Source organism: Corvus hawaiiensis, chromosome 21 (assembly GCF_020740725.1).
Source record: "Corvus hawaiiensis isolate bCorHaw1 chromosome 21, bCorHaw1.pri.cur, whole genome shotgun sequence".
NCBI classification, from domain to species: domain Eukaryota; kingdom Metazoa; phylum Chordata; class Aves; order Passeriformes; family Corvidae; genus Corvus; species Corvus hawaiiensis.
Genome location: NC_063233.1, coordinates 3,741,219 through 3,766,511, shown reverse-complemented (window position 1 = coordinate 3,766,511; position 25,293 = coordinate 3,741,219). Strand labels below are relative to the sequence as shown.

General features: G+C 55.4%; 1 protein-coding gene across 1 annotated transcript; it reads right to left on the bottom strand.

The window, feature by feature from the left end:
• Positions 1-360: 360 nt before the first annotated feature.
• On the bottom strand, positions 361-23,402 carry FAM163B (family with sequence similarity 163 member B). Its single transcript, XM_048325319.1, has 3 exons — positions 23,111-23,402; positions 2,868-2,983; positions 361-2,787 (listed from the first exon to the last, which is right to left on the bottom strand). The coding sequence occupies exons 2-3, from the start codon at positions 2,958-2,960 to the stop codon at positions 2,284-2,286; spliced, it is 597 nt and encodes a 198-aa protein (XP_048181276.1). The 5' UTR covers positions 2,961-2,983; positions 23,111-23,402; the 3' UTR covers positions 361-2,283.
• Between the last annotated feature and the right edge of the window lie 1,891 nt (positions 23,403-25,293).

Below are 25,293 nucleotides of genomic sequence, written 5' to 3'. Positions count from 1 at the left end.
AGTGATGCAAGGAAAAGTCCCAACAGTTGGGGGATTTTGGGAGTGTTGGGGGCCCTTTGGGGTTCTGTAGCTTTACAAGCTGCATCCCTGAAGCTCCTCAGGGGGTTGTGAGCAAAGAGATTTCATATGGTGCCAGTAAGAAAAGGGCCTTCCTGAGCTCCCAAGGGGTTATTGCTCTGTGCTTTTACTGGTGTGATCCCCAGACACTGAGCCAAAGGCCCTTTAGCATCCCTCAAACTGCTGTGCACACCCCAAGTGCTGCTGCATCACTCCCTCAGCAGCAGGGAGCTCCTGAGAGCTTTGCAAACACCACCCCAAGTTTGCAGATGCAGGGACAAAAAACCCCCAAAACCTCAAAACCCATGTCAAAGTAGTTTATTTCTTTTTTTTTCTTTTTTTTTTGACTTTTCCCTCCCCCATCTGAGATTCCCAAAGTCCTGTACAACAGATCACCAGGTGAGGGTTAGTGAAAGCTGAGTTTCCAAGCAACAAGGGAAAGAAACAAGGTAAAACGGAGGAAGGGAAGGCTGGTGGGAAAAATCACGAAAAACGGGGAGAGAAGGGCTCAAGGCATGGGAACAAACCCCAGTGAGGACTGTACATGGGAGCATGGTCTGCATGGCTGCACCCCTCTGGAGCAGAGGGACTGTGCTCCTGGGGTGCAGCATCACAGGGACCGAGCCCGGAATATTAAACATGTAAGAAACCAACCCCAGCCCTCCCCACCCCAAAGAGAACCCCCCCAGAAAGTCGAAGATACTCATTTGCAAAGACTGACTTGTACTTCAAAAGGTTTCCTGTGGAATTAAAAGCCCTCGTGGTTCGAAGTAAAATACCCAGCCGGGCTGCAAACAGTGTCCAAACATCCCCGGGGGCTGGAGCCAGGGCTGCTTCTTCCCAGAACATCTTTAAAAAGGAAAATCGCCCTGGAGCACAGCGCTGAGGGCAGCAGAGTCTCTGTGCAGCCAGTCCATCCTCACCAGCCATCCCCAGGTGATGATTTAACCTGAATAATGCCCAATCCAGGAGAAACAGGGTGTTCTGTCACTTGGAGAGTGGTGAGGTCAGAGGGGAGGAATGGAGACAGCCAGGAGAAACCCGAGCAGGAGTTCCCTCATGGCTGAAATTGCTCTCCTAAACCTCTGAGTTCCCCCAAGGGCTCCTTTGCAGCACGTCTGGTGCAGAGGGACACGCTCAGGGACCAGCTCTGTCCCTGCTGCTCTGCCAGGGCTGTCCCTGCAGGATCCAGCGTGGGACAGAGCCGGTGCCACAGCCAGGCTGCCCGGCCATGGGAAATGGCTCAGTGGAAAATGCAAATCGGAGGTTTTGCCTAAATTTAGAAGTGTTTTGACACTTTCCTGGATGGGGGAAAAGTGTCTTTTTACTTTTATTTTCCTTAAAAAACCCCTCTCAAACAAATAAATGCGTGTAAGAATGTGCATGCAAAGGGTGGGCACACACACGGTGACCCCTGCGCCACGGAGCCCTCAGTCAGACGTTGTGTATGGCATTACTTGGAGCAGGGGTGCTGATTATCCCGAGGGATATTCCTCCATCCCAAAGTGTGCTGTGTGTCATTTCCATAGCTGGGTAATGCAGGGGTTTTGCACCCCCAGCCCAGCTCCTTCCGAGGGCCCACGAGGCCACTCCGGGCGCTCCAGGGACAGGCCGTGTGCCCAGCCACCATCCTAACCCTGAGGGGATTGTGCCTGGCACCCGGGAATTAACGCCTGCCTTGAGGAGTGCCATGGGCTGGGAATAGTGCAGGGCTGTGCTCACTCACACCCACACCCACAGACACTCCCACGGCTGCAGCAGGGAGCAGTGAAGGACAGGGTGGCAGAAAGGTGGGCAGTGACAGCCCTGCTTTTCTAGAGGACATTTGGGGTCTGTCTGTGCACCTGAGTGCATCCTAGGCCCCCCAGGTCATGCCTGACCTGCAGCATGAGCCCCATCGTTCACTCATCATCCCCAGGCCAAATGGTGAGGAGGGGCAACTCCTCCGTACAAAAGGATGCTCAATATCAAAATCCTCTTTATAAAAGAAAAGAGCAAACAACGCAGCGCTGGAAAACCTCCCGTTCCAGCTGCACCCCCGCGCTCCCCACCTGGGCTTGCTCTGCTCCCCCTTTACATCACCAGCCCGCAGATATACATTCACTTCATTTTTCCCCCCCCTCCCCTTTTCAAAACTCCTCCAGGAATTCCAACCAGCTCTTCCCGCTGTCCAAAGCCCCGCAGAGGTGCGAGAGGACGCTCGGGGCCGGGCGGGCAGGCGGCACCTCACACATCGGTGCTGATGCTGCGGCTGCGGGAGAACGCTTCCCGCATGGCCGAGAGCCGGTTGGGATTGAGCGCCTGCAGGTTGGACACGGGCAGAGCCAGATCCTCCTGGCTCACCGTCTTGTAGCTCACCCTGTCGCCTCCGTTGTGCAGCTCCTCGGGGGGCTCCTGCAGGAAGAAGGTGGGGGGCTCCTGCAGGAAGGAGGTGGGGGGCTCCTGGAGGAAGGAGGTGGGAGGCTCCTGGAGGAAGGAAGTGGGGGTCTCCTGGAGGAAGGAGGTGGGGGTCTCCTGGAGGAAGGAGGTGGGGGGCTCGTAGGGAGCGCAGCTGGGGCAGCTGGGCCGGCTCTGGGCTGGTTTCTTGGCGAAGGGGGATGAGGAGTAGAGGGAGGGCCCGTTGGTCAGCACTACGTTGCGGTTGCAGTGGAGCGGAGGGATGTGGGAGTGCACGGCGAAGTCGGGCTCCTCCTCGTCCTCCTCGGATTCATCCTTCTTGCAGCAGTAGTACTGAAACAGGAGGGGCTCAGCTGGCACCCCAAAGCTCCCACCCCATCAGCCCTCCCCACTGCAGCATCCCCTGGCCTTACCTGGAGCCTACAGTAGCAGAGGACGGCGATGATACAAAGTAAAATGACAGTCGCTAATATTCCACCTGTGATGACCACGGTCCCGGCTGTCATCCGCCCTCTTCTCCATTAACAGCCTGCAAAGTTGAGTGCAGCGGGTGAGGGGGTGCAGTGAGGGGCTCGGCTGCAGAGCCCCAAACCCTCTGCTCACCCCCCTTTGAAGCGGGCTAGAAACCAGGAGGGCTCTGTAGGGCAGAATCAGGCCAGATTCCTGCACTGGACACATGTGGAAAGTCATCAGGGAGTCCCTATTTCCCCTTAAATCTCACCTTGCAGTTGCAAGGGTTAAAAAAACTTCAGGCAGTGGGTGAGAGATTGAGTGAGAAGCAGCTCTGGGGTCACATCTGGCTGGTTTGCCCTCAGGAGGGGGAGCCAAGGGAAATAAAACCAGGCACCAAGGGCACCCTCCTGGCTCCTGCCAGGTGGCAGAGAGCTTCAGGGATGGGAGAAGGAGCCTTACAGTACGGATTTCTGAGCTGTGCTCATTTTTCTCTGAGCCTATAATCCATTTTCCCCAGGAAAACAACGTGGTATTTTAATTTGGAATAACCGGAGCTGCTAAGTGAGCCTTTAACGACTGCAGGGAGCGGGGTGCTGCCCTCCCTGAGAGCGGGATGTATCCGAGGCACCAGGATCCTGCACATCACCACGGCCAAGCCACAGCGTTGGGGGGCTGTGGGGGCACCCCAGGATGATGCTTGACAGCCCCAGGTGAGCTGTGGCTGGCACAGAGGGCACTGGACATCACAGAGGTGCTGTGGCTCAGCTTGGCCACTGTGCTCACATTTTGGGGTACCACCAGCACCCTTCTCCTCCTGGAGTGCCCCTTGGGAGCTGCCACAGCACTGGGAGCAGCGGAAGGTCCCTCTCCCTGTCCCTGCTGGGCTCACTCAGAGGGCAGATGTTGTGTATCACGCACAGCACACGAGCCCTACAACACCACCACGGGTCTTGCTCTCAGCATCCCTCCCTTGAACGCTCACGGGAGGCCTGGAATTCCTCTCCATGCCGGGAGGAGGCACAGCATTTTGCCACAGGAAGGATGCTGGGGGGAAAAGAGGTGCGCTGCCTGCTCACACCCGCCAGCAGCTACGAGACAGCCGCACTAAAACTGGCACAAATAAAGCTCCAGCAACCTTTTAGTTCGGGCTGGGAACAGGAGAAGCGACATAAATTAAGAGAGAAATCGTACCCTGACCACCTACTCCACAAGTGCTTTAACAAAGCTGGCTCCCAGCTCGTGCTATCAGGTTAAACCAAAACCCAGCCACCCCAGCCCCAAATTACTTCAGCACCCGAGGAAAGGCAACTGTATGTGTCAGGGATTTAACCGGCTCCCAAAGAAAACAAACCCGTGCCATATTTTCAGGCACTTAATGTCCTGCTAAAGTTGGGTGAGTGCTGAATGGATAAAGCAGCGTCACGTTTTGTGTTGCTGCTGAGCAGCTCGGGAGGAGGGAAGGGAATTTATCCCGACGGCTCCACGGCTTCTCCCACCGCGCGGCCACGGGGCAAGAGCTGGGCCAAATCCTGCCCTCGTTCCTCGGGGAAAACGCTCTGAGGAGGCTCAGGGGGCGCAACACAACCATGGGAAGGGTTTGCCAACGATGCATTAGTGATTTAGAAACTCTGGCTGCTGTTTAAAGAGGGATGGAGGTGCCTGGCTGGACCAGGTGCCAGCTGGAAATGCCCATCCCTGGCTCCTTTGCTGCTCCCCTTTGCGATCCCCACGCTGTCCCGGAGCCAAGGGTGCAGGGCTGGGGCAGGAGCCTGGCTCTGGGGTGGCCACACTCAGCCCTGCAGGCTCTCGGCGATGGGCGCTGCACCTCTGTGATCCCACAGGGATCAGCATCTCCCTGCCGGCCCAAGGTGGGAGGTGGCAGGCAGAGCTCTGCCAGGGAGGGCTCTCCGGCTTTTCCACCCATTAATTAAGCCCCGGGGCACCAGCCAGGGTTGCACTGAGCCAATTTCCACGGCTCCTGTCCAGCCGCGCCCAGCCAGACGTGGCATCGTAGCCACTGCTCCCTCCGGAGCGGGACCATTTGCATTTCTCCCTTTTCCCCTCCCCAAACATGCTTCTCTGATTAAAGCCGCATACCTGGAAGCACTAAACCCTCCAGCGTGCACAGGGGAAGGAGAGCAGAGCATGCGGAGGCCCATAAGCTGAACAATTCCTGTCTAGACCTCCTTTTTTACATTTGTTCCTAATTTCACGCTCCACAGGCTCCCAGATTCATATATTTAGCAATAAATATCCTGCTAAAAGGAAGTGCTTTGCAGCTCCGCTGTGGTCTTGGAGAAGGTATGCGGGAGGGAGCCCCGGTCTGAGGAACGCAGGCATGGGAGACTCAGTCCTGGGAGACCTCAGCTCCTTCCTCCAATGTTAGGAGCCCTCCAGCTACTAAGGATGGCTGAACCCATCCAAATCCAGCCCCCAGCACATCCTCTGTCCCTGCCAGCCAGCAGCAAGGGGCTGCAGGGGGCTGTAACCCCACACAGGCTCTTTGCCCCCAGCCCAGCAGCCCTTTGCTGTAGGAACGTGGTCCCCAGTGCCACGGGGTGACAGGGCATGGTGGCCCTGGGGTTACTGGGAGCACGCAGGGATCGATGCAAGATTTCTCCTTTCTCAGAGTGCAAAGGACGGGTTGTGCTGCCACAAACCAAAACCACTTCACAATTCCCACATGCCGCTCCTGCAGGAGCTGCTTGGTTTAAACACAACCCTGTGTCGCCTGCCTGCTTCTGCCTGTCCCTGCCATGGCTGAGGATGTGGATTTGGAGGCTGGATTGTTCTCCAAGGGCCGGCTCTGCCTCAGCCTCTGCTCCTGCCTTCCCTTGTGCACTGCCACGAGGAGCTGACCGACCTTCACAGCCCAACCCAGGCGTTGGGGGAAGCTTCTCATGAGCAACGGAGAAGGGGTGGGATGAGAAATCATCCTATTTCACCCCCCCCCCAGCACCTTGAACACGGCCCCTGGACCACCGCGGGTGCCCAGTGTGGAGAGAGGCTGCTCACAGCTGCCCTGGCTCCTGCACAGGGCTGCTGCAGCCGCTGCCTCTCGGGAGAGCTGCGTGGGAGGAAGGTTCCGAGCAGCTGGGGGGGCTGAGCTCAGCCCAGCCCAAGGCTCCAGCGAATACCCGGCTCTGAAAGGCTGAGCTCCAGGTCCAGGGGCTGGAGGGCTCATGTGGACTGGCCTAACCCTGCCTGCTGGAGCTGGGGGAGACCTAGGGATGGAAAAGGAGACGGCTCTAAGGTTTCTCTTAGCAGCCAGTTAAGGCAGCTTTCAGGATTCAGAGGTATTAAGAATAATCTTGAGGACAATTAAATAAATGCAGCTTTCAGCTATCCCATCCCACCCCAGCTCCCATCTGCAGGGCAGCAAAGTCACTCCAAAGAGTTTTTGCACCAGCTGGAAGTGCTGCCGTGGCAAGTGGTTAAAAACCAGGGAATGCTGGTCCCGCTGAGGCTGCGCCTGCACAAGGAGTTCGTGTCTCACATGCAAAGAGCTGTATCCCACACTTGTCCCACTGCACTGCTCCTGCATCCCCCAGCAGCCCTGGACCTGCTTCCTCTGCAGCCAGAGGCAGCCCAGCCCTCTGTTCAACATGGAATGTGGGAATTGCCCATATCCACCTGTCTCCAGGAGCTGGAGACTCAAACAAAACAGCCAGCCTGGGTACAAGGTGACAACTGGCAGCACAGACAGCAGTGCTGGCAGGATTGATCCCGCCCGGTGCCCAGCACTGGAGCAGGCAGGAGCTGAGACCGCACCCTAATGAGCACCCAGGGATAAACAGAGGCAGGAACAGCCCCTGCTCGAGGGGCACAGCTCAAACCTCAGCATGAGACCCTGCCCCTCATCCTCACCGCTCAGTTTGTGCAGGGGAGACGGGGCTCAGCTCTGCCCTGCGCTTCCAAACAGCCGCGATGGAGAAAGGAAAGGAGAAAAAAAGCAGAAACACCCATCCCACCCTTCGCAGGGAGCAGGGGAGGCCAGCGCCGTGTCCTGAAGTAACACCACCCTGCCTGACTTGGCTCTGCTCCGCACCAGCACATCCCTGCCTCCGCTCTGTGCTTGGACAAGTTGTTTCTGCACCGAGTGCTGCCGTGCGTGGGTGTCCTCTGGCACCCGGGAAGGGCCTCTGAGGGGGGACTGACCCTGGCACAGCCCCCAGGCTGACCCTCATCCGGGCTGCTGGGGGGGGACCAGCTCGTTGGGTCACTCCAAGGCAAAGACCCAAGGGAGAGACCTCAATGAGCTTGGGAAGATTTAAGTTCTGTGTGGAAAGTGGGAGCTGAGCAGGGGCAGGACGAGTCTGAGCCTCTGTGGTGGGGGGAGAGGAGCCCTGCAGGTCTTGCCCTGGGTGGGCAGTGCAGCCACTCCCCAGCTCACCCATGTGCCTTGAACCCTGATGCTGACACTGCTGGTCAGGCCCTGCCTCAGAAGGAAGAAAAAGATCTCAGCATGATGCCAGGGAAACAGGAGAGCACATGAGTGATGCTGGCTGGCCAAGATGCCACTACCCCGAGCCACTGGGTCTTGCTGCAGGCAGCATTCAGGACCTTAAATCAGAATAACAAGAAATCCCTCTGTAATTAACTGTCCAGGGCAGAGCAGACTGGATCCAAGCCCTTGATGCTGTAAAGTTCAGGATAAGCCTGACTTACACTCCTCTGATGCCACACTGGAGCCTGTAAGTGCCACAGCTCTGCCCAGAGGTAAACACCAGAGAGCATCGGTGTGACAGAAAGCCACTACCACCAGCCTGGGAAGTGGGAAAGCAGCAAATAAACCAGAAGCCAACACCAGTTTGGTGGCAAATCCAGCCTTCCTGGTGCATTTCCCCCAGTTCCTGTAATCCTACCCAGTCAATGAATAAGAGCCAGGCTCTGGGAATGGCCGGGCAAGGTGCCAGCAGAAGACTTTGCACGGCCGGAGCCAGCGGGCAGGGCAGCTGCCAGAAACACAGGCAGGAACGAGGCTTTCCAGATGAAAAACTCTTCAAGCAGAGGGCCTGCATCACTCCCGTGTGCTCCCTGTCCCCTCCTGAGGGCAGCATTCCTGGCTGGGGGACAGCATTCCTGGCCGGGGGGCAGCATTCCTGGCCGGGGGACAGCCAGGCTGGGCTGCGGGTGGGCTGGGGCTGGGTCACTGCAGACCCCTGGCTTTGATAAGACCACCTGGGTGCTCCTCAGCACAAGGGGACACATCTCATCATCCCGTGCTTCCCCATCCCAGCACCAGTGCTGGCCCCATGGGAGCCCCCATCTCCAGGCACTCGGTGCTCCAAGGGTTTTTGAATGTTTTATGAGCAGAGGGCACTTGGCTCTCTGCTGTGCCCTGCTGGGAGAGAGCTACTCACAAATTCCCAGGCTCATCCCCAGCAGATGGGTCCTCCTGGGTGCTGGAGATGGCTCAGAGATCCCAGCAGCCCCATATTCCCCCCTGCACCCGCCAGGACCGTGCTCATCCCATCTCTGCTCAGACACCGCCTTTGGCAGAGCAGCTCCTTGCACTCAGGAGGGGCTTCCCCTACCCTGAAAGGTGCCACTACTGATAATCCCTGGACTAAAAAGGAGTTTTGTGAGCCTGTGGCACCTCAGAGAGGGCTCCACCAGCTGGGAGATGCCTGTAACACTGGCATGGGCAAACAGAACAGAGAACAAAAACATTCCACATCCACCTGACCCCTTCTGGTGGCCTTAGAGCCCTTACCTGGCTTAAAGCCAGCTACAGAGGTCACTGGCACTGGTACAGGGATAACCCACAGCTCTGACTCCTGTGACTGTCCCCCACCAACACCCCCAGCCCTCCTGTAGCTGGGAGAGCCCTCGATGCTTCAGCTCCCACCGATGTCCAGAGCAGAAACCACACATTGCGAAGGCAACTTACACCCAGAGCCTGGTCAATGATTTATCAGCCAGGACCTTGCTGGAATAGTGCTCAGCTCTGCAGAACAGGATCCCAGCCACCCCCAGCCCTGGGCAGGGCTCAGGGGACACCCGGGAATGGCTGAGGGCAGGACAACACCATGGTCAGGAGGGGTTTTAGTGCCCTGGCAGTGAGAGCCAAGGCTGGAGGTACAGGTGAGCACTGGGCTGATTTAGGGATGTATCCCCCATGTCTGCATCAATCATAACCCGCAATAAACTCCTCCAGAGGGCTGGAGGGACCAGGGACTGCTCCTCTCCTTTCTGCCCATTCTCAGCTCAGCCCTTTGCAGCCAGAAAAGCTCCCCCAGTGCTGCCAGAGCAGTGCTGAGATGGGAAATGGGTCACAGTGAGCTGCTCCTTCTGTCTGCTGCTGTTATAATTCAATATAACCACACATTACAATGGTATTACAGATAATTAACCCCCGAATTTTACAATGAAAAGCATTCTGCTAAATCTCACGTGTCAGTCCAACAACTCCTTGTTGTATAAGCTTTTTCCGAGTACCAAGGACACGCTGTATACTCATCCCTGCAGGTGTTCCTGTCACAGAACCGTATTTTGGATCAAAAGGACCTTTAAAGGTCATCAGGTGTGACCCCCCTCAACCTGCCAGAGCAGCCAGGCTGGATTCCTGTGTGACAGCAGCTCATTGACAGCAAAACCCAGCAGAGGAGGCTCAGCCTGTGTTGGAGATCCATCCTACAGCAACAGCCACTTCGAATCGTGGGGCTTCCTGGAGCTTAAAAAAGCAGAAGTTCATGGGAGAATCGGGGGATCCTCTCCCAGCAGTTTTTAAAGCAGAGATTAGCTCTCAGTCTGACTTCCCAGCACATTTAAGCAGGTTTCCTCAGGTCCAGGGGGTGCCCGTCCCGGCAGCGTCCCGGCAGTGAGGGAATGCGTGCTCTGCAGTAATGAGGCGCTGATGGCATTTAGCACAACCAGATCACGCCTCACAGAAATAAATATTTGCACAGCTCATCACGGCGGCGTTAAGGCTTGCTCAGCACAGCGCCCGGCAGGAATTTCAGTGGCTGCAGATGCTCCGTGGAGAGAGGCCGTGCTGCTGGGGAGGGATGGGGGGACCGCTGAATCACCTGGATGCTGCCCTTGGGAATGTCCCCTTCAGGGGCCATCCTGAAGGTGCTGCTGTCCTCATCCCAGAGTGACTGGGGAAGGTGGCTGGGGACACTTCAGCACAGATGAAGTGTTCACCCTGCTCTGTGGAAATGAACGGCCACATCCTGAAAGCATCCGCAGGGATGTTGGTGACAGCAAGAGGAATGTTGGTGACATTGAGAGAGATGCTGGTGATGATGACAGGGATGCTGGAGACATCGACAGAGAGTTGTCCATTGCTGCACACCAACCCTACACTGACATCAGTCCAGGACAGGTAAATCCCAATAGCCAGGCCCAAGGAACTGGTGCAGAAGTGATGGACTTGCCCCCAGGTCTGCCCCTGCCCTGAGCTGCCACAGCCAGGCTCTGTCATGATTTCAGAACTGCTGTCAAACTGCTCCAGAGGGCTTTACCCTCCCCAGTCCCACCTTTCACTGCCCAAACAGTCTGCTTAAGCACCAGGAATTATTCCCATCCATCAGCTGGGAAGCAGGCCATAATCCCAAACACTCATAAGCAGTCTAAACTCCATCCAAATAAAAAAAAAAGAAAAAAGATAAAAGAAAGATGTGCTGTCTTTCCACCCTGCATCATTTAATCACCTCTTGAGTTATGGCTTAGGCAGCTTGAGATATTAAACATTAGAGAGAGCAGGTTTGGGAATTAGCAGCTTGAGATAAGCTGCTGCAATCACTCTGAGTGGGGAAAAGGTCAGGGAGTGGGGAGCACCCACTGCCCAGCCCAGGACTGGAAACGTTCCTTGGCCAACCTGAAAAGCTTGGATTAGCTTGTTGAGAGCCAGCTATAAACCTTACTCCTGATTAGGACTTTTTCCTGCAGCATTCACTCAGCAGGCAGTGCTCGTTCCCCACATCTCACATCAGCAGAGCTCGCTGCAGTCCCCCAGAAAGGCACAGCCACAGAGATCAAAACCCTTAATTGTCAGAAAACGCTGCTGAACCAATGCACTGAAGGTGGGAAAAAAAGGAATTTGTTCTTCTGAAAGAGCGACTCTTCCCAGAATTCACATGGATTTTGGAAGCTCCTCACGCCGAACACCGGAAGCTGCTGCTCCAAGAGCTCTGGGGGAGCTGGTGCCTGCCACCAATAGCTCACACCAACATTCCCACTGTCCCATCTCCCAGGAAATGCCTGGAGAATGGGGTTTTGTGGCTCAGATGTGGCTGCTGGGGCACAAGGATGGGAAAACACTCACACAGAGTCACCGGGGGAGCTCTCAGCTGACAACAGCCCTGGCTGGGAGCTGGAGCTGCCTCCTGCTCCCAGGGGCATTCAGCACCCCCTGGGAATGAGGATTTACAGGCCAGGGACACTGCACAGAGGGACAGCAAGGCTCTGGTACCCTCTGATGGCCACGCAAAGGCAGCAGAAGCAGCAACTCTCCCTGTGACTCCTGCCAGTGGCTGCTTCAGCTCCCGGGATTTGCGGCTCTGGAGAATCACTGGAGAATCATCCTGATGGGAGGACATGGACTGAGTCACCTCTGCTGCCACCCAGCCCTGGGCTAACAGAAGCCCTGCATGCTCCAAAGCTTCTGTTTGCACCTTTTGGCTTCTGCTTCAGGCAGGCCCAAAACCACACGGAGCCCTGCTGAGACACACTGAGCCGGCAGCCTGCCCCAGCTGCGCCTTCAGCCACCCTGCACAGCTGGGATACATTCCTGGCTCATCCCAGGACCTCTGGCTCATCCCACTCTCTCATCCTGGCAGGAGAGTGCCTGAGAGGGGAAGTGTTGCTGTACCAGTGCCCCTTCTTCATACAGGGAAGTTGGTCACGGTTCTGTTTTGAAGCCAGGTTGCCTGAAATCCATCAAATTCCAGCCCATTTCCAGACTAGGTGGCTTCCACTGGGTGAGCAGCGAGCTGGGAGCAGCTCCATGCTCCCACCACCCCCTACACCGGTGTTTGGGAAGGATGAGCCCCACGGCTGGCCCGGTGACCCCACAGATGTCCCGGGAGGTGGAGGAGCCATCGATCAGGGCGGGAGGAAGGGCACGCTCGGTGCACATTGCTGGTAAGCAGTGAATCCAACAGCTCTGCATCTCCAAGGGCTGTGAACACGGCTCCGTGGGATGGGCAGATCCTCGGCAGATCAAAGCCTTTGCGAGCTGCACACCCTGCTTTGCTTTGCTTTGCTTTGCTCAGGAGTCACAGATCCGGGCTGGGATCCAGGGAGCTCCTTTAAAATTAAATGCAGCCACCTGAGAGCTCCAGGGACACCCTCCACCCGGCCACCAACACATGGACCAGCGCCCCTCTGTCCCTGCCCACCCCTCCCAGCTGTGGGTGGGTGTCTGGCAATTGGTGACACTTCCAGCAGCATCACACTGTCCCCACCAGCGTCCCTGAGCTGTCCTGGCCTCTGGCTTTCCATGCAACCCGCTTATTCCTCCTGTGCCCTGGGGACACAGACCTGGGTCTGTGCTTGCAGCTCCTGCTGCCGCTGTGGGACACCAGGGGACTCCCTGGGTGCTGCAGGCAGCCCTGTCTGGGATCTCCAAAGAGATATACGTTGCTGTTCTCAAAAAAAAAAAAAAAAAAAAAAATTCAGGAAAAAGGGTTGGGAGTTTCCATAGCTACAGCTTTACATTGCTCTGGCGAAGGCTCCGGCTCAGGCCGTGCAGTGAGGCACAAGCAGAGTGTTTTTTCCCACTCCAGCCCTGCAAGGCAGCGTGGCGCATGAATAAAGAAGAGGAGAAGAGAGAGGGAGCTGGGGGATTTTGGAAATAACGCATAAATGTTGAGGACTGGCTCAGGAGGTGGCCTCTGGCACAAGATGCCTGCCCTGCTGCTGGGGCAGGGTGTGAGCTGCCCTTGGGGTGCGAGGGAAGGAGCCCCTCATCACTCGGGGAGGGAGATGAACCTTCACGCTGCCTGACGTGGGCTGAGGCCAAAACCTGCTGCTTTTCAGTTCCTGCCTGCCTGGTGCTCGCAGGGCTGGACCTCAGGGACTCGGGGAGCTGCTGCAAGCAGGGAATGGGCAGAGGTTTGGGGCTCCGGGACAGGGGACTTGTCTGGCCGCCCATCCATGTCCTTTGTTCAGTGTAATGTCACCCCCTGAGGGCTGGTGTCAGCACTGTCACACGTGCATTTGCCAACTGATCACGGAATCACAGAATTCCAGACTGGTTCGGGTTGGAGGGACCTTAAAGTTCACCTCATTCCACCCCCTCCCATGGCGGGAACACCTTTTTCTAGCCCAGGTTGCTGCAAGCCCCGTCCAGCCTCACCTTGGACACTTCCAGGGATCATGAACAAGAGGCAGATGGGCTTCCTCATTGTTTGCACCCTGGAGTTTTTCTCCAGGCAGTAAAATCTCCTTATGTTATCCCCTTCAATAAGGATTTATCATTGCTGCATCAGGGAATTAATACAGACCGTCTGAGAGGGTAATTTTCAGATTCACAGCAACTCACCATGAAGCAGTTCCAGTAAATTTTGCCTTTTTTTCCTCACCTTAATATTGTTACAGCTTTTCCTGGGAGATGAGAGAGGGAAAGATTCAACTCAGAGAAAAAAAAAAACAAAACAAAACAACAACCCCACAACAACCAAATCGTAAGAGAAAGAGCAGAAAAGATAAAGGAACTCACAGAGCTCAGCTGAAAACCCTCATTAGGAGAATAAAGAACCAGAGAAAAACCTTCACACAAATTGCTCAGCTCAAGCCCACGTGGGGTGGGAACTGCCGGGATCAAATGTTTGAGATATCGACCGTTCCCAGGGACAGCATCTTCCAAAAGCAGAACATGTGTGAGGGATCTTCTTGCTTCTCGTCAGCACCAGGACGACACCAGCCCTGCCTTTCAAATGACTCCTTGGTGGTGGGGAGGCCCGAGAGAGAGAGGCAGTGGCTCATGAGCCTCATCTGCCACCTCCTTGCTGTGCCCAGCAGCCAGAGAAATGCTGCCACAGGCACCAAAATGTGGGAAACTGAGGCAGGCGAGGTGAGAAGGGTGGATGTGATCAGAAGCTTCTGCTCAGTGCTGGCGCTTCCTGGGCAGGCTGCAGCTGCTCCCTTCCTTCCTTACACTGGCAGCACCTCAAAGCACCAGAAAATGCCAAGGGCCTTCTCTTGGAAAGCCAAGCCTCAGACCAGTGCTCTGAACCACCCCTGAGCTTTTCTGAGCTGCCCTGGGAGGGGTCAGGGCCCTGAACGCCCAGGGATGAGCCCACAGCAATGCCTCCATCCATCCTGGGAAGCAGGAGGAGGCTCACACAGCACCTCCCAATCCCGAGTGGATTTCAGCTTTGTTCCCTTGCACAGCAAGTTCACTTCACCTGAACACGGGTACTGGAACTCCTTAGGAAGCAGGAATGTTCTGCTGGTAAATAACAGAGTTAATGTGCTGGACTGGGAGCCCAGAACCGAATTAGCAAAACTTTGCTGATTTTCTGGGCTGAACTGGGATGAACTGGAAGCCCAGAACCGAATTAGCAAAACCTTTACTGAACTGACGCTGATTTTCTGAGCTCTCCAGGCACCACCCCCTCCATGGAGGATTCATTGCCATCCTGCCTCAATGTAAAGCATACACAGAGCTGAAGTTTGAGTCTTACAAAACCCAGACCTGTAAAAATGTGAGCATCTTCCCTGCCCAGTGCCTGGGAGCATCCCTGGGCACAGAAGAGCCCCTCAAAATGTGCGATGGAGCTATTCCCACAGGAGATGCCCCTTCGGAATGTTCAACAGACCAGAAATCTCCTCTGGGAATCAGGAATACATTCACAGGTCTGGTGAAAAAACATCCTCCAACCTGGCTGCTACTGCTCTTGGGCTTGACATGGCAGAGAATGGAGCATGTGGGAGCCCAGGAATTTCTGCTGGGAGCCCAGGATGCTTCAGTGCTGCTTCTGGCTGGTTTAGTTGGGATTACCATGGAATTGCTCAAGCCTGTGATATTTGAGGTGATGTTAACAGCCCAATCAAACAAAGCCCTTTTCATTTCAGGTCCTGGCAAACCTGTCTTAATATTTAGGAATCTTCTCTTTTCAAGCGAAACTCCAGCAGCAGAATGTGCCAGAGTTCGGCCTCCCTGGAGCTGAGCAACTCTAATCCTCTGCAGGCAACAGTTCTGCCACAGCCCAGCAATCTTCACACTTTATATTTACTACCAATCAAGTCAGACAGTGTTTTAAAGACCAACCCTTTGCCTGCCAATTGGAACATTCAACAATATAGAGAATATTTATAAAGGTATCCAGAAAACAGGTTAAGATCAGTGTTGTTTTCTCAGAAACCGGTATCACTGTTCTGTGTTTTCTGTAACCTGTGTTGTTTTCTTTGAAAGTACAACATAAACAAAGATGTGATGCCAGAAACACAAGGGAGAAGAGGTGCAACTAAGAAAACTCCATTTTCTGTGGGCTGAATCTGCTCCCACGAGCTTCTGTGAGAATCAGGAATAACTCTTGAGAAAACAGCAAAGCTGAAGTGTTGCAAATCAGAAAAAAATCATCTGGAGCTGTCTAAGATTCATTGTGCTTGTCTTTATCTCGGGGGGCTGGGATGTCACATCCAGTGCTGGCCACAGGGGATCACAGAATCCCAGAATCCCAGACTGGTTTGAGTTGGAAAGGACCTTAAAGCCCATCTCAGTCCCACCCCCTGCCGTGAGCAGGGACACCTTCCCCTATCCCAGGTTGCTCCAAGCCCCATCCAACCTGGCCTTGGACACTGCCAGGGATGGGGCAGCCACAGCTTCTCTGGACAACCTGGAGCCCACCAGGTCTCCCCTGCAAAGAGGAGACTCCTGAGAGCTCCTGCCCGAGCCCAGTGAGCTCAGTGATGCCAGTGCTGCAGACCCGAGCTGCCCTTGGAATCACAGAAGGGTTTGGTGGGAAGGAACCTTTAAAGGTCACCAAGTCCAACGCCCCGCGAGGAGCACATTCCCTCCTCTGGGTGCACCTTAACTCTGTCACAGTCACTCAGAAAATGGCTTTGGTGACAGCTGGATGGGAGACATCACCTGGAGGGCTTTGAGAAACACCGTTCAAGCACTTCAATGCATTTGGATGTGGAAGGGGGCCTGGCTCTGCTCTCCTGGCAGTGGCAGCCACAGCTTCGTGCCCGTCACTGTTTGCACAAGGAAGAAGTCACACAGGAAGCCCAGGGGACAGCCTGAGTTCGAATTATTACCCCGGTTGCTCCTTTGTGTAACATAACAATAAACCCACTAATTTTTCCTAACAACAAACGCAAATCAGCGCTCGTTATCCATCCCCTCCCAACTCCACTCCCACTCCCTCAGCAGAGCTATTTTTCCCCAGATCCCACTGCTAATCTTTCCAGAGCTTAGCTTCCCAGCAGGCAACACCAATCATGCCGAGACACCTTTCCCTTCCACAGGAGAGCCTGCATCCCTGCAAATCCCTGCTTGCACTTGTGGAGAAGATGGGGAGAAATCCCCAACAGCGAGGCCGTGCATCTCCTCAGCCACCCTCCTGCAGCTGGGACACCTCCACGCTGAGCCTCCTGGCTGTATTTCCTCCCCAGGAAACAGCTTGGATTGCCACAAAATGCCTCCTGTTTCCCCCTGTAACTCCGTTTTCCTCTCCTGTAACCCCTGTACGTTGTGTTAAGTAAAGAGTGGCGTCGTGCACGCCGCTGTTCTGTGGATGCCAGGGTGGGAAAGCGGGAGGCAGGAGGAGCATCGCTGCCTGCAGGGATGATGCAGGAACTCAGAGAGCCTCCCTGCACACGCTGTCGCCTCGCTGAGAAGGCGGGCAGCAGGTAAAGGAGAGAGTTAATGGCTTGCCAAAGCTCAGGCAGGAAGATCCATGATGGATCTAAACCCAAATCCACACTGAGGGCGCAGGGAATGCAGATGCAAATGGCATGGCAAAGCCCGAGCAACACCCTCTGCCTAAATCGGGAAGCAGACGCGGGTTTCCAAAGAGGAGCTCTGTGTCGGGATTGCACTGTCCCTGCCGGGCAGCTCGGAAAATACCACAGCATTCCCAGGGAGAAAAACCCAAACACCCCAGAGGAGCGAAGGTGGAATATTTGGAAGAGAAATGAGCAAAGCTATCTCTAGGTAAGTTGTTTTTCTCGCAGGAAGCCGAGCCTGTGAGTGATGCTTTAGCAGAGCTGTGATTTTTGCAGCCGCTCCGGGGACTCGTCTGGCGCTTCCCTGTGAAATCCCCCTCGCTCCCGGCACGCTCCCGCAGCACCACAGCGAATTCCAGCCTCAATGGAGCCCCTGTATCATCTTTTACAACAAAGTCCGCGACATCTCCCTGCTCTGATCGATGCCAGTCCGTGAATCTTTGAACCTCAAGGCATTTTGATCCCGTTCAGCTGAAGCGACCCGAGCTGGGGAGAGGCTGGGGAGAGGAGGAATCCATCACAAGGCTGAGGTGATCCCCAGAGGGTTTCAAAGCAGCCACATCACCCAGCAATCTGGGGATTTCTCTCCCCCCGGCAGCCACTTTTCTGGCATTTATACTGAGGTATTTCCCCCTTTAATCCTAAACACTCTGTGAGCAAATAGAGGAGCTGGCTTTGCCTGGTGCCAGCTCTGTGGGGACAAGGCAGAGCTGCAAGAGGCCACTCGTGCCCATAGTGGTCCAGCCCTTTCAGGCAGCCCAGGAACAGGGGACAGCTCTGCACGTGAAAAAAATGAAACCACACAGGACTTTTCCTCCTGGTTTGCTAAGAGTCCCCTCCAGCAGAAGGGAAGGAAATCCCAGCTCTGTGGCCTCCTCACCACTCGCAACTCCCCCAGTGTAATGAGCTTATGAGCTTCTGCGGCTCACAGCCTGTGATGAACTCGTACCTAGAGCAAAGCCACGGCTCAAAGCCAGACCTAAAGCTGGTGGGGCACAGGGCTCCATCCGCTGCTGAGCAAGATCATCTCCTTTATCCCCTCCCCAGGAGAGGCCAACCAGCTCAGCCTTGGAAAGACCTAAGCTGGACTTCAGTAGCAATTCAAAGGGAAAAGACGCTTTCTCACCAAAGCCTGTTTTTCAGGCAGTTTCCGATGGTTATCTCACCACCTGAGGATTTTGTGATTGAAGAGGACGGGGCTGTGGAGCAGGAGGGCAGGGCCGGAGCAGCAGTGGGTGAACAGAAGGGAAAAGGCAGGGATGGGCAGCAGGCTGGGTGTGTGGGGTCTGAGCAGCTCCAGAGGGCTCCCACCAGCTGTCCCCCAGCACTGAGGCCCTGCAGCACTGACACAGCCTCACAGCAGCACCTGATGGGGCAGAGGAGAGCTGGAGCCAGCGGGACAGGATGGTCCTGCTGCAGGCAGAGCCCTCTGGTTGACTCCAGGACTCCACGGGCATCTCTGGAACTCACTCACCCCCACTGCCCCTAGGAGCAAAACACTGGCGAAACAGGAAGATGTGTGAACCCACGACATGACTTCCGCTCTGAGGGGCTGGAAATTATCAGTGAGCATTAATTCTGCCTGCCCTGGGGCCGAGGAGAGCAGCCAGCAGCGGCTCCTGCCAGGTGCAGATGTGTGAGCGACAGCAGAGCCGCAGCTCGCCCCTTTCTCCACATGATCAGCATCCCTGGCACCGGGGCGAGGGCAGGGGAGGACGGCTGGCACTTGGCTCCTGCCAGGAATTTACCTGCCCTCCTTTTCCTTTTTTTTCTTAATAGAGGGGTTATTCACTGCTCTGGGACATGCTGAATAGAGGCGTGGGCGCCGAGTGGCTCCTGCTGTGGCCTTGCTGAGCCCCCGGAGCGTGGCAGCCCCCGCCAGCCCCCTCTCCCTGCAGAGCCGCCCACCCTCGGCTCAGGTGCTCAGGCGGCTGCTTTATCCATGCCTAATGACATTTCTTTTCCCCTCAGTGCCTCGGGGAGGGCTCTTTCTCTCGCCCTCCCTGCTGATGTGAATCCTGCTGCCCTATTATGCTGATCTGAGACTTTTCTTTCTTGTTGAACTGCTGGTGAGCTCCCCTGCACGCCCTGCCTGTGCCCCCCAGCCTGCTCTTCCTTCAGCCATTTCCCAGGTTTGATCCCACCAGCACTTAAGCAAAGAGCAAGCCCCCTCACATTTTCAGGTTGGATCAGGTCCCTCACCTGGCTAGGACGGGCTGAGACTTTTGGTTTTTTGGTAACTTCCCTCTGAAACGTCCTTCAGAAAAGGTAATTACCAGAGAGCCATTAAAGCTTTCACCATTGCACGGCCAGATAAGTCGCTGGGAGCCTTTTGAAATAACCTTTAAACAATAGATCCTGTCTTGTTTACTGAATGTTTCTGAACTCAACAGTAATGCATCCAGATGTCACCCCTGCCTACCGTAGGCCTAACTATTTCTGGAAACACACCAAAGGCAAATTGCTTGGATAGTGTCAGATATTGTTGCAAAAAGAATATGACAAGTTTCCATCTCCTTGATAAAAGCTGTGGAGCACAGAGTTATTTCCCAGGGCAGCAGAGCCGCGTGTACCTTCGACTCAGCCCCGTGTAGGAGCTGCACCCCTCCCTCCTTGTGGACAATGGCACGTGTTTTCCAGTTTCCAGCTCAGGAAAACATCAGTGTTGCTGTCCAGAGAAGCTCAGCACACTCCCTGCGTCCACGCCGGGGGGGTCTGTGGCTGCAAGGTGGCTTTTGTCCTGCAGAAGGGAGATGGCGGAGAAGCACTGGAGGTGGTGAGCAGGGGCTGAGCTGCCCTGGTGATGCCTCAGCTCGTCTTGTGGGAGTGGAGTGGAGTTGGGAGCAGAGTCAAACGTCAGCTCTGAGCCATCACAAGTGATTGTTCAACGAGCAGGAGAAAGCTCTGAGGTGAGAGGGTAACAACTCGCCAGCCCCTGGCTCATGTCCTGTCTCCACTGCTTGTCCTGCCAAGGGGAGCTCACGCTGAGGGAGGTGCTGGACCCAACACTGTCCCTGCTGACCCTCAGCTCCAGAGAGAAATCTGTACTCTTGGACATGTAGGATGGGGTAAAATCATCATTGTTGTGATTCTGGCCTAAATCAAGTCCTGTCCTCCCTCAGTGCTGCCTCTGACCCCTCGAGAGCCACATCTCCATGGAGCCTGGTCCTCCTGCTGCTGCCCTGAACTGCTGTTATGGGTCCCAGCTGTTATTAACCTTTCCAGGGACAAAGAGGTCCAGGGATATTTCAAAATGTTATTCTGACCTTTAATTTTGTTCCCCAACCTTTCCAGCTGCCCTCTGCCCAGGGCTGCTCTCGCAGGTTCCTGAGGTCCCAGTCCTGCCTGGGTTGGTCCTGGCTGTGAGCTGAAGGTGGCTGAAAGGTCTGCAGAAGGTCAGAGTCCATCACCCAACCTGTCATCCCTCTGCCCATGTGCACTGCTGGGATAAAGGCTGTTTGCTCAGGCAAAGGGGGAACCGATCCCTCCATAAGAGATCACAAGGAGAGAAGGAGATAACGCACGATGACCTGGGAGAAAACGCAGATTAGACCGGGAATGAGCTGTAAGTTCAGCCCCACATCTCCAGCTCTGCTCCATCCCTTCCCTGCATCTCTTCAATGTCACAAGTTGCATCACCAGCCGTGCCTGCGGGAGCCCTGCCAGCATGCAGCACCTCTTCCCTGGCCATGTCCTTATCCATATCCATGACAACACGGCAGACAGGTACCAGAACAGGCCGAGCGAGAAGGGACCCAGCCATCCCTGTCTCTTACACCAGCACTGCGCAGCCCGAGGGAAAGGGCTGAGTCAGGCAAATCCCTTGGAGCTTGGCCAGCTGCAAAAGCCCTCCTTGCCCCACATGCTGGGCACTGAGAACACATCCTGACATCCTAAAGGTCAGTGGCATGGACCCTTCGAGGCTGCACGAAGTTCCCTGGGCTGCACATGAATGCCTGAGGGAATTGAGCACCTTTATCTCTTTGAATCTGGCACCCAGCAAAACTTCTAAAGATCCTAAAGGGGTGCTCAGGAATGGCTGGAGGGTCAGGGGTGTTCTTCAGCTTCAGAGTGGGAAACATTTAGAAAGGCTTGGGTCAATAAACCACGGGCAGTGACTCTGAACAGGTCAGAGTCACCCACTGCTGAACAGGTTTTCCTCAGAGAGCAAAGCCCCTGAGACCAAACCTTCAGGCCTGACTCTCGTGTCACCTCCACGAGGGTTTAGGGACTGCCACAGATTCCATGGAGAAGGATCAGGAGATGTGACAGCCAGACCCACCCACCAGGCTCTGCTGGAAAACAGCGATGGCCACAGCCAGGACACAGCCAGGACACAGTCAGGAACCCCAGCACTGGTGATGTTCTGCCACTCGTTGTGCCCAGGTAGGCACAGGTATTTCAGAGCTGCCTGTGTTTGTAATCTGTGCCCGCTGGCAACAAACCAGAAAGGAACAAATGCTCTTTCCTTCCTTCCCCTCAAATCCCCACATCCTTTCTGAACGAGAATCAATGTAGTGCAGTGATAAATCAACATCTGTGGCTTTGCAGGGGATTTTGTTGAAGTTCTTTATCTCTCCTGAGCACCAGCACCATTCCTTAAGAGGTCCTGTCATCGTTCTGCACAGAAATCCTGACACGCAGAGGAAGGAGGTTACACTTCTAATTACGGCTGCACAGTCTTTGAGGTGTTTAAAAATCTCTTTTCACCAACTGACAGCCCCTAATGCACCTTTCTGCTCGTTTCAGGCAAGAAGAAAATCAACCACAGAGACTGCAAACAACCTCCAGTTATTCACAAGCCATTGGCACGGGGCAGGAGCCTCGTTGAGTCGGCACGGGTGTGGGATAGTTCAGGCGCTCACTTCATGCACAATTCATGTCAACTACTTTCCCTCACAGCGCTATAATTTAGATGCTTCCTCAGCGAAGAGAAGATGTGATGACTAAAAAACCCATCCTACTGGGTACTTTTGCTCAAATGAAGTCACCCAGGAGCACCATCTGCACTCTGAAAATCGGGATACCCCGCCAGGTTCCCTAAAATGACAGCCATACATCATGACAGACCGAAGTGCAGAGTTTTCCCATCTAGGTTTTATGCTGATTTCGCTGCTCCTTTCAGGCTGGAAGACAATCTGTTGTACCTCAAAGTGCCGTCTTCTCTTACCTTTAATTTATTCTGCCAGAAAACTGTCTACCTTAATGAGTGTGAGCACACCCCCACTACCTCCCAAGTTTGGTGATGTGTTATGTCAAATATAAATAATCCTGTCTGAAAGCGGTCGATATGGGGAAATGAAAAGCCATCTTCCCTTGGGGGATTTCTCTCTTCCTCCCACAGCCGCCCCCCCCTCAAGCCCTCAGGCTACCTTTAATGTGCTGAACAACATCCGTGTGGCTCTGAGAGCACAGACCTTGATGGCTGCTGGATTCAGAGTGACAAAAACAACCCACAGGTGACTGTGCCATCACCTTCCTCGCGTTCCGCTCTGGATCCCTCTCCATCACCACTGCTTTGCTGAGCGTGAGCTAACGGGATGATGGTTTGGCGCTTAACCCAGCACTGGGGTGGCCCTACAAACTCACTGGGATGGAGGAGGGGATTCTGATGTCCTTTGGGGCCAGCACATGAGGTGGGAACAAACCCAGACACATGGCTCCAGGTGAGATGTCCAGACAGTGAAGAGAGGCCAGTTCCAGTCCCACACTGAGTGTGCAGAGGTGTCCCTGGGGCAGAGAAGGACACGACCTGCACACCCAAGAAAGGCATGGGATGGGGGCAGCTTTCCCACTGCATCCCTGAGAGGTGCTTTCATGACATCCCTCATAGGCTTTGGAGCTGAAGGCGCTGTAGGATGAGGGAAAACCAAACTCGGAGCACCTCAGTATTTCCCATGCAGGTCTGAGGTGGCGGGACTTGCCCGGTCCCTCTGGGCAGGCTACGGGGGGAGCGGATGCCGTGCAGTTCTCCATGTCCCTATTCACGCTGTCTCCCCCTCCAAATCCCATCCCAGCCCCACTCCCGGCAGCCGGGGCTATCCTCTGCCTGCTGCCGTCCTTGCAGGCATCCCCCGGCGTGCGGGATTCGCTGCCGGTTCCCCCGGAGCAGCGATCCCAGGCAGTTTCGGATGCACCGGGAAGCGGGCGGCGGGGGCGGGAGCGAAGCAAACAGGGAAAAAACACCGCGAGAGACCCCAGCGCTGGGAAAGACGGGGAGAAGGGGCCCGGCAGAGCCGGGGGGGGGGGGGGTCCCGCAGAGCTCCCCCGAGCCGGTGCCTCCTCCCGCTCCGCTTACCTTCAAACGGGGGAATGGGGCCGGCTCGCTCAGGTGAGGACCGCGTCTTCCGAAGTCTCCCGCTCGGAGAGCATCAATACCAAAATAACCGCGGTGGTTTTTTTGTTTTGTGGTTTTTTTTTTTTTTAAAGAGAATTATTAAAAATAAAATAACGATCAAAAAATTAAAAATAAACGGCAGGAACGAGGCTGAGGAGGCGGGCGGCAGCGGCGGGCGCGGAGCAGGCAGCCGGCAGCAGCCACCCCTGTCGGCACATGGCCGGGCCGGCGGCTCTGCGGGGGCCGCTCCCGCCTCCCCGCCCCGCTCCCAGCGCCGCCGGGGCCGCCAATGACGGGCCGGGAGCGGGGCCGAGCCGAGCGGCGCCCCCCGAGCCCCGCACCGGCCCCGCACGGGCAGCGCCGCGCCCGCCGCCCCCCGCCCCGCACCCCGGGATGCGGCGCCACGGGAGGGATGCGGGTCTGGGCCCCCCCTCCCGGCTCGGGATGCGGCCGCAGGGTCCCCGCCCCGGGATGCGGGGCTGCTCTGGGTATCCAGGAGGGGGAGAGCGGCGCTGGGAGATGGGTGACTCCGCACAGAGCTGGGTTATCCCCAAAGAGAGAGGGGTCATCCCGCTACGGAGCCGGATCACCGCCCTACAGAGCCGGGTCATCCCCTCTGTAGCACAACCATCTCCCTACAGAGCCGGGTCACCCCTTCTATAGCCCAACCACCGCCCTACAGAGCCGGGTCACCCCTTCTATAGCCCAACCATCTCCCTACAGAGCCGGGTCACCCCTTCTATAGCCCAACCACTGCCAGGTCACCGCCTCTATACCCCGATCACCCCCCAAGAGAGTGGGGTCACCCCCTCTATTGCCACATCACCCCCTTACAGAGCCGGGTCACCCACCACGGAGCCAGGGAATGCTGGTTTGGACAAGAGAGCTTCACCCCCAGTGCTGGTGCAGGAAGAGAGCCCCCATCTCCAGTGCAGGGAGAAAGTCGAGGCAAACCCCACAGCACCCCCTGTTTGATCCCACAAGGCCCCCAGGGCATTTTGCAGGTGCCATGAGTTTGTTCCCTGCTCTGTTTTTCAGGAGCTGTGCTGGGGTTTCAGCTGGCTACGGTTTTACTAACAGAAGAGGGAATGCCTCTCCTCTTCCCAAATGCATTCCCGTTCCAGCACAACCTCAGCTCAGAGCCCTTGTGCACAGCTTTTCCCAGGTGGTGATTTTCACCTGCGCTGATTTACAAGATTTCCTTAAAGGTGGGGTAGTGGTGACCCCTAAGAGATGGAAAAAGCAAACCTTGGGACAAACCCTGAATCCTGGAGGAGCATTACCCCTCTGGCAGGTGGGCTACCTGCAGAAGCTCCACCACAGGACACGTGGAGGTTGTCCCCCAGCCCCAAGCTGCTGTGACAGGGGAGCCCAGACTGCCCCAGCTCTCCCTGAGCTCTGCAGTCCCCGGGCTCCCTGCAGAGTTTCCCTGGGCACAGAGGATGCTCAGTGTGCCTCAGGAGGCTCTGCCAGCTCTGCCTCATCCCCTGCCACCATCCTTGGCTCTTGTCACCCAAGCTGTCAGACTCCTCCGGCAGCAGGGACTCTTCTGCAGGCCCCTGTCCATCTGGAAGTGTGACTTTGGTCCTGCAGCGTTCATTTCCCTGGCAGTGAAACTCATTCCCAAGAACTAACTTAATTTTTCTCATCAGCAGTTCCAGCCTACCGATACTTTCCTGTCCCTCTCAACCGATGAGAATAATCAGTGTTTTTATAGCACATCTGCTCTTTTTAAGATGGTATCGCTCGTAGCACTCCTTTAATCTATACAGAGGGAAACAGTTGCATTTAATTAATTGCTCCCCAAATAAACTGATCACCACCAGCAATTCCAGCACACTTTACACGCAGTTCAAAAGCCTGTGCAGAGATCTGAAGGGAAAAGCACTCACTGTGATGACAAGGAATGAAGGTGAGAGGGAAAAACCATAGTTTATCTTTAGAGAGTCTACTTAAGACTATTATTATTTAATTATTATATCAAATGACTTAATACAGAGCTGTCTGTGTTGTGGTCGCTGTTGAGTTTTTCTTCAAGGTTGCCTGAACCACGTGCAGAAGATATTGAAGGGCTTTGCTTTAAAAAATCCCAACCAATTTTAGCTTTTTATTGCTTGCCCAGGTCAAACGTCATCGTCTGGCAA

Bases quoted from the DNA above. Each gene is read 5' to 3' on its own strand.
- FAM163B (XM_048325319.1), bottom strand. From the start codon at position 2,960: ATGACAGCCGGGACCGTGGTCATCACAGGTGGAATATTAGCGACTGTC. The intron at 2,788-2,867 runs GTAAGGCCAGGG...CTCCTGTTTCAG, and splicing joins TCTGCTACTGTAGGCTCCAG to TACTACTGCTGCAAGAAGGA.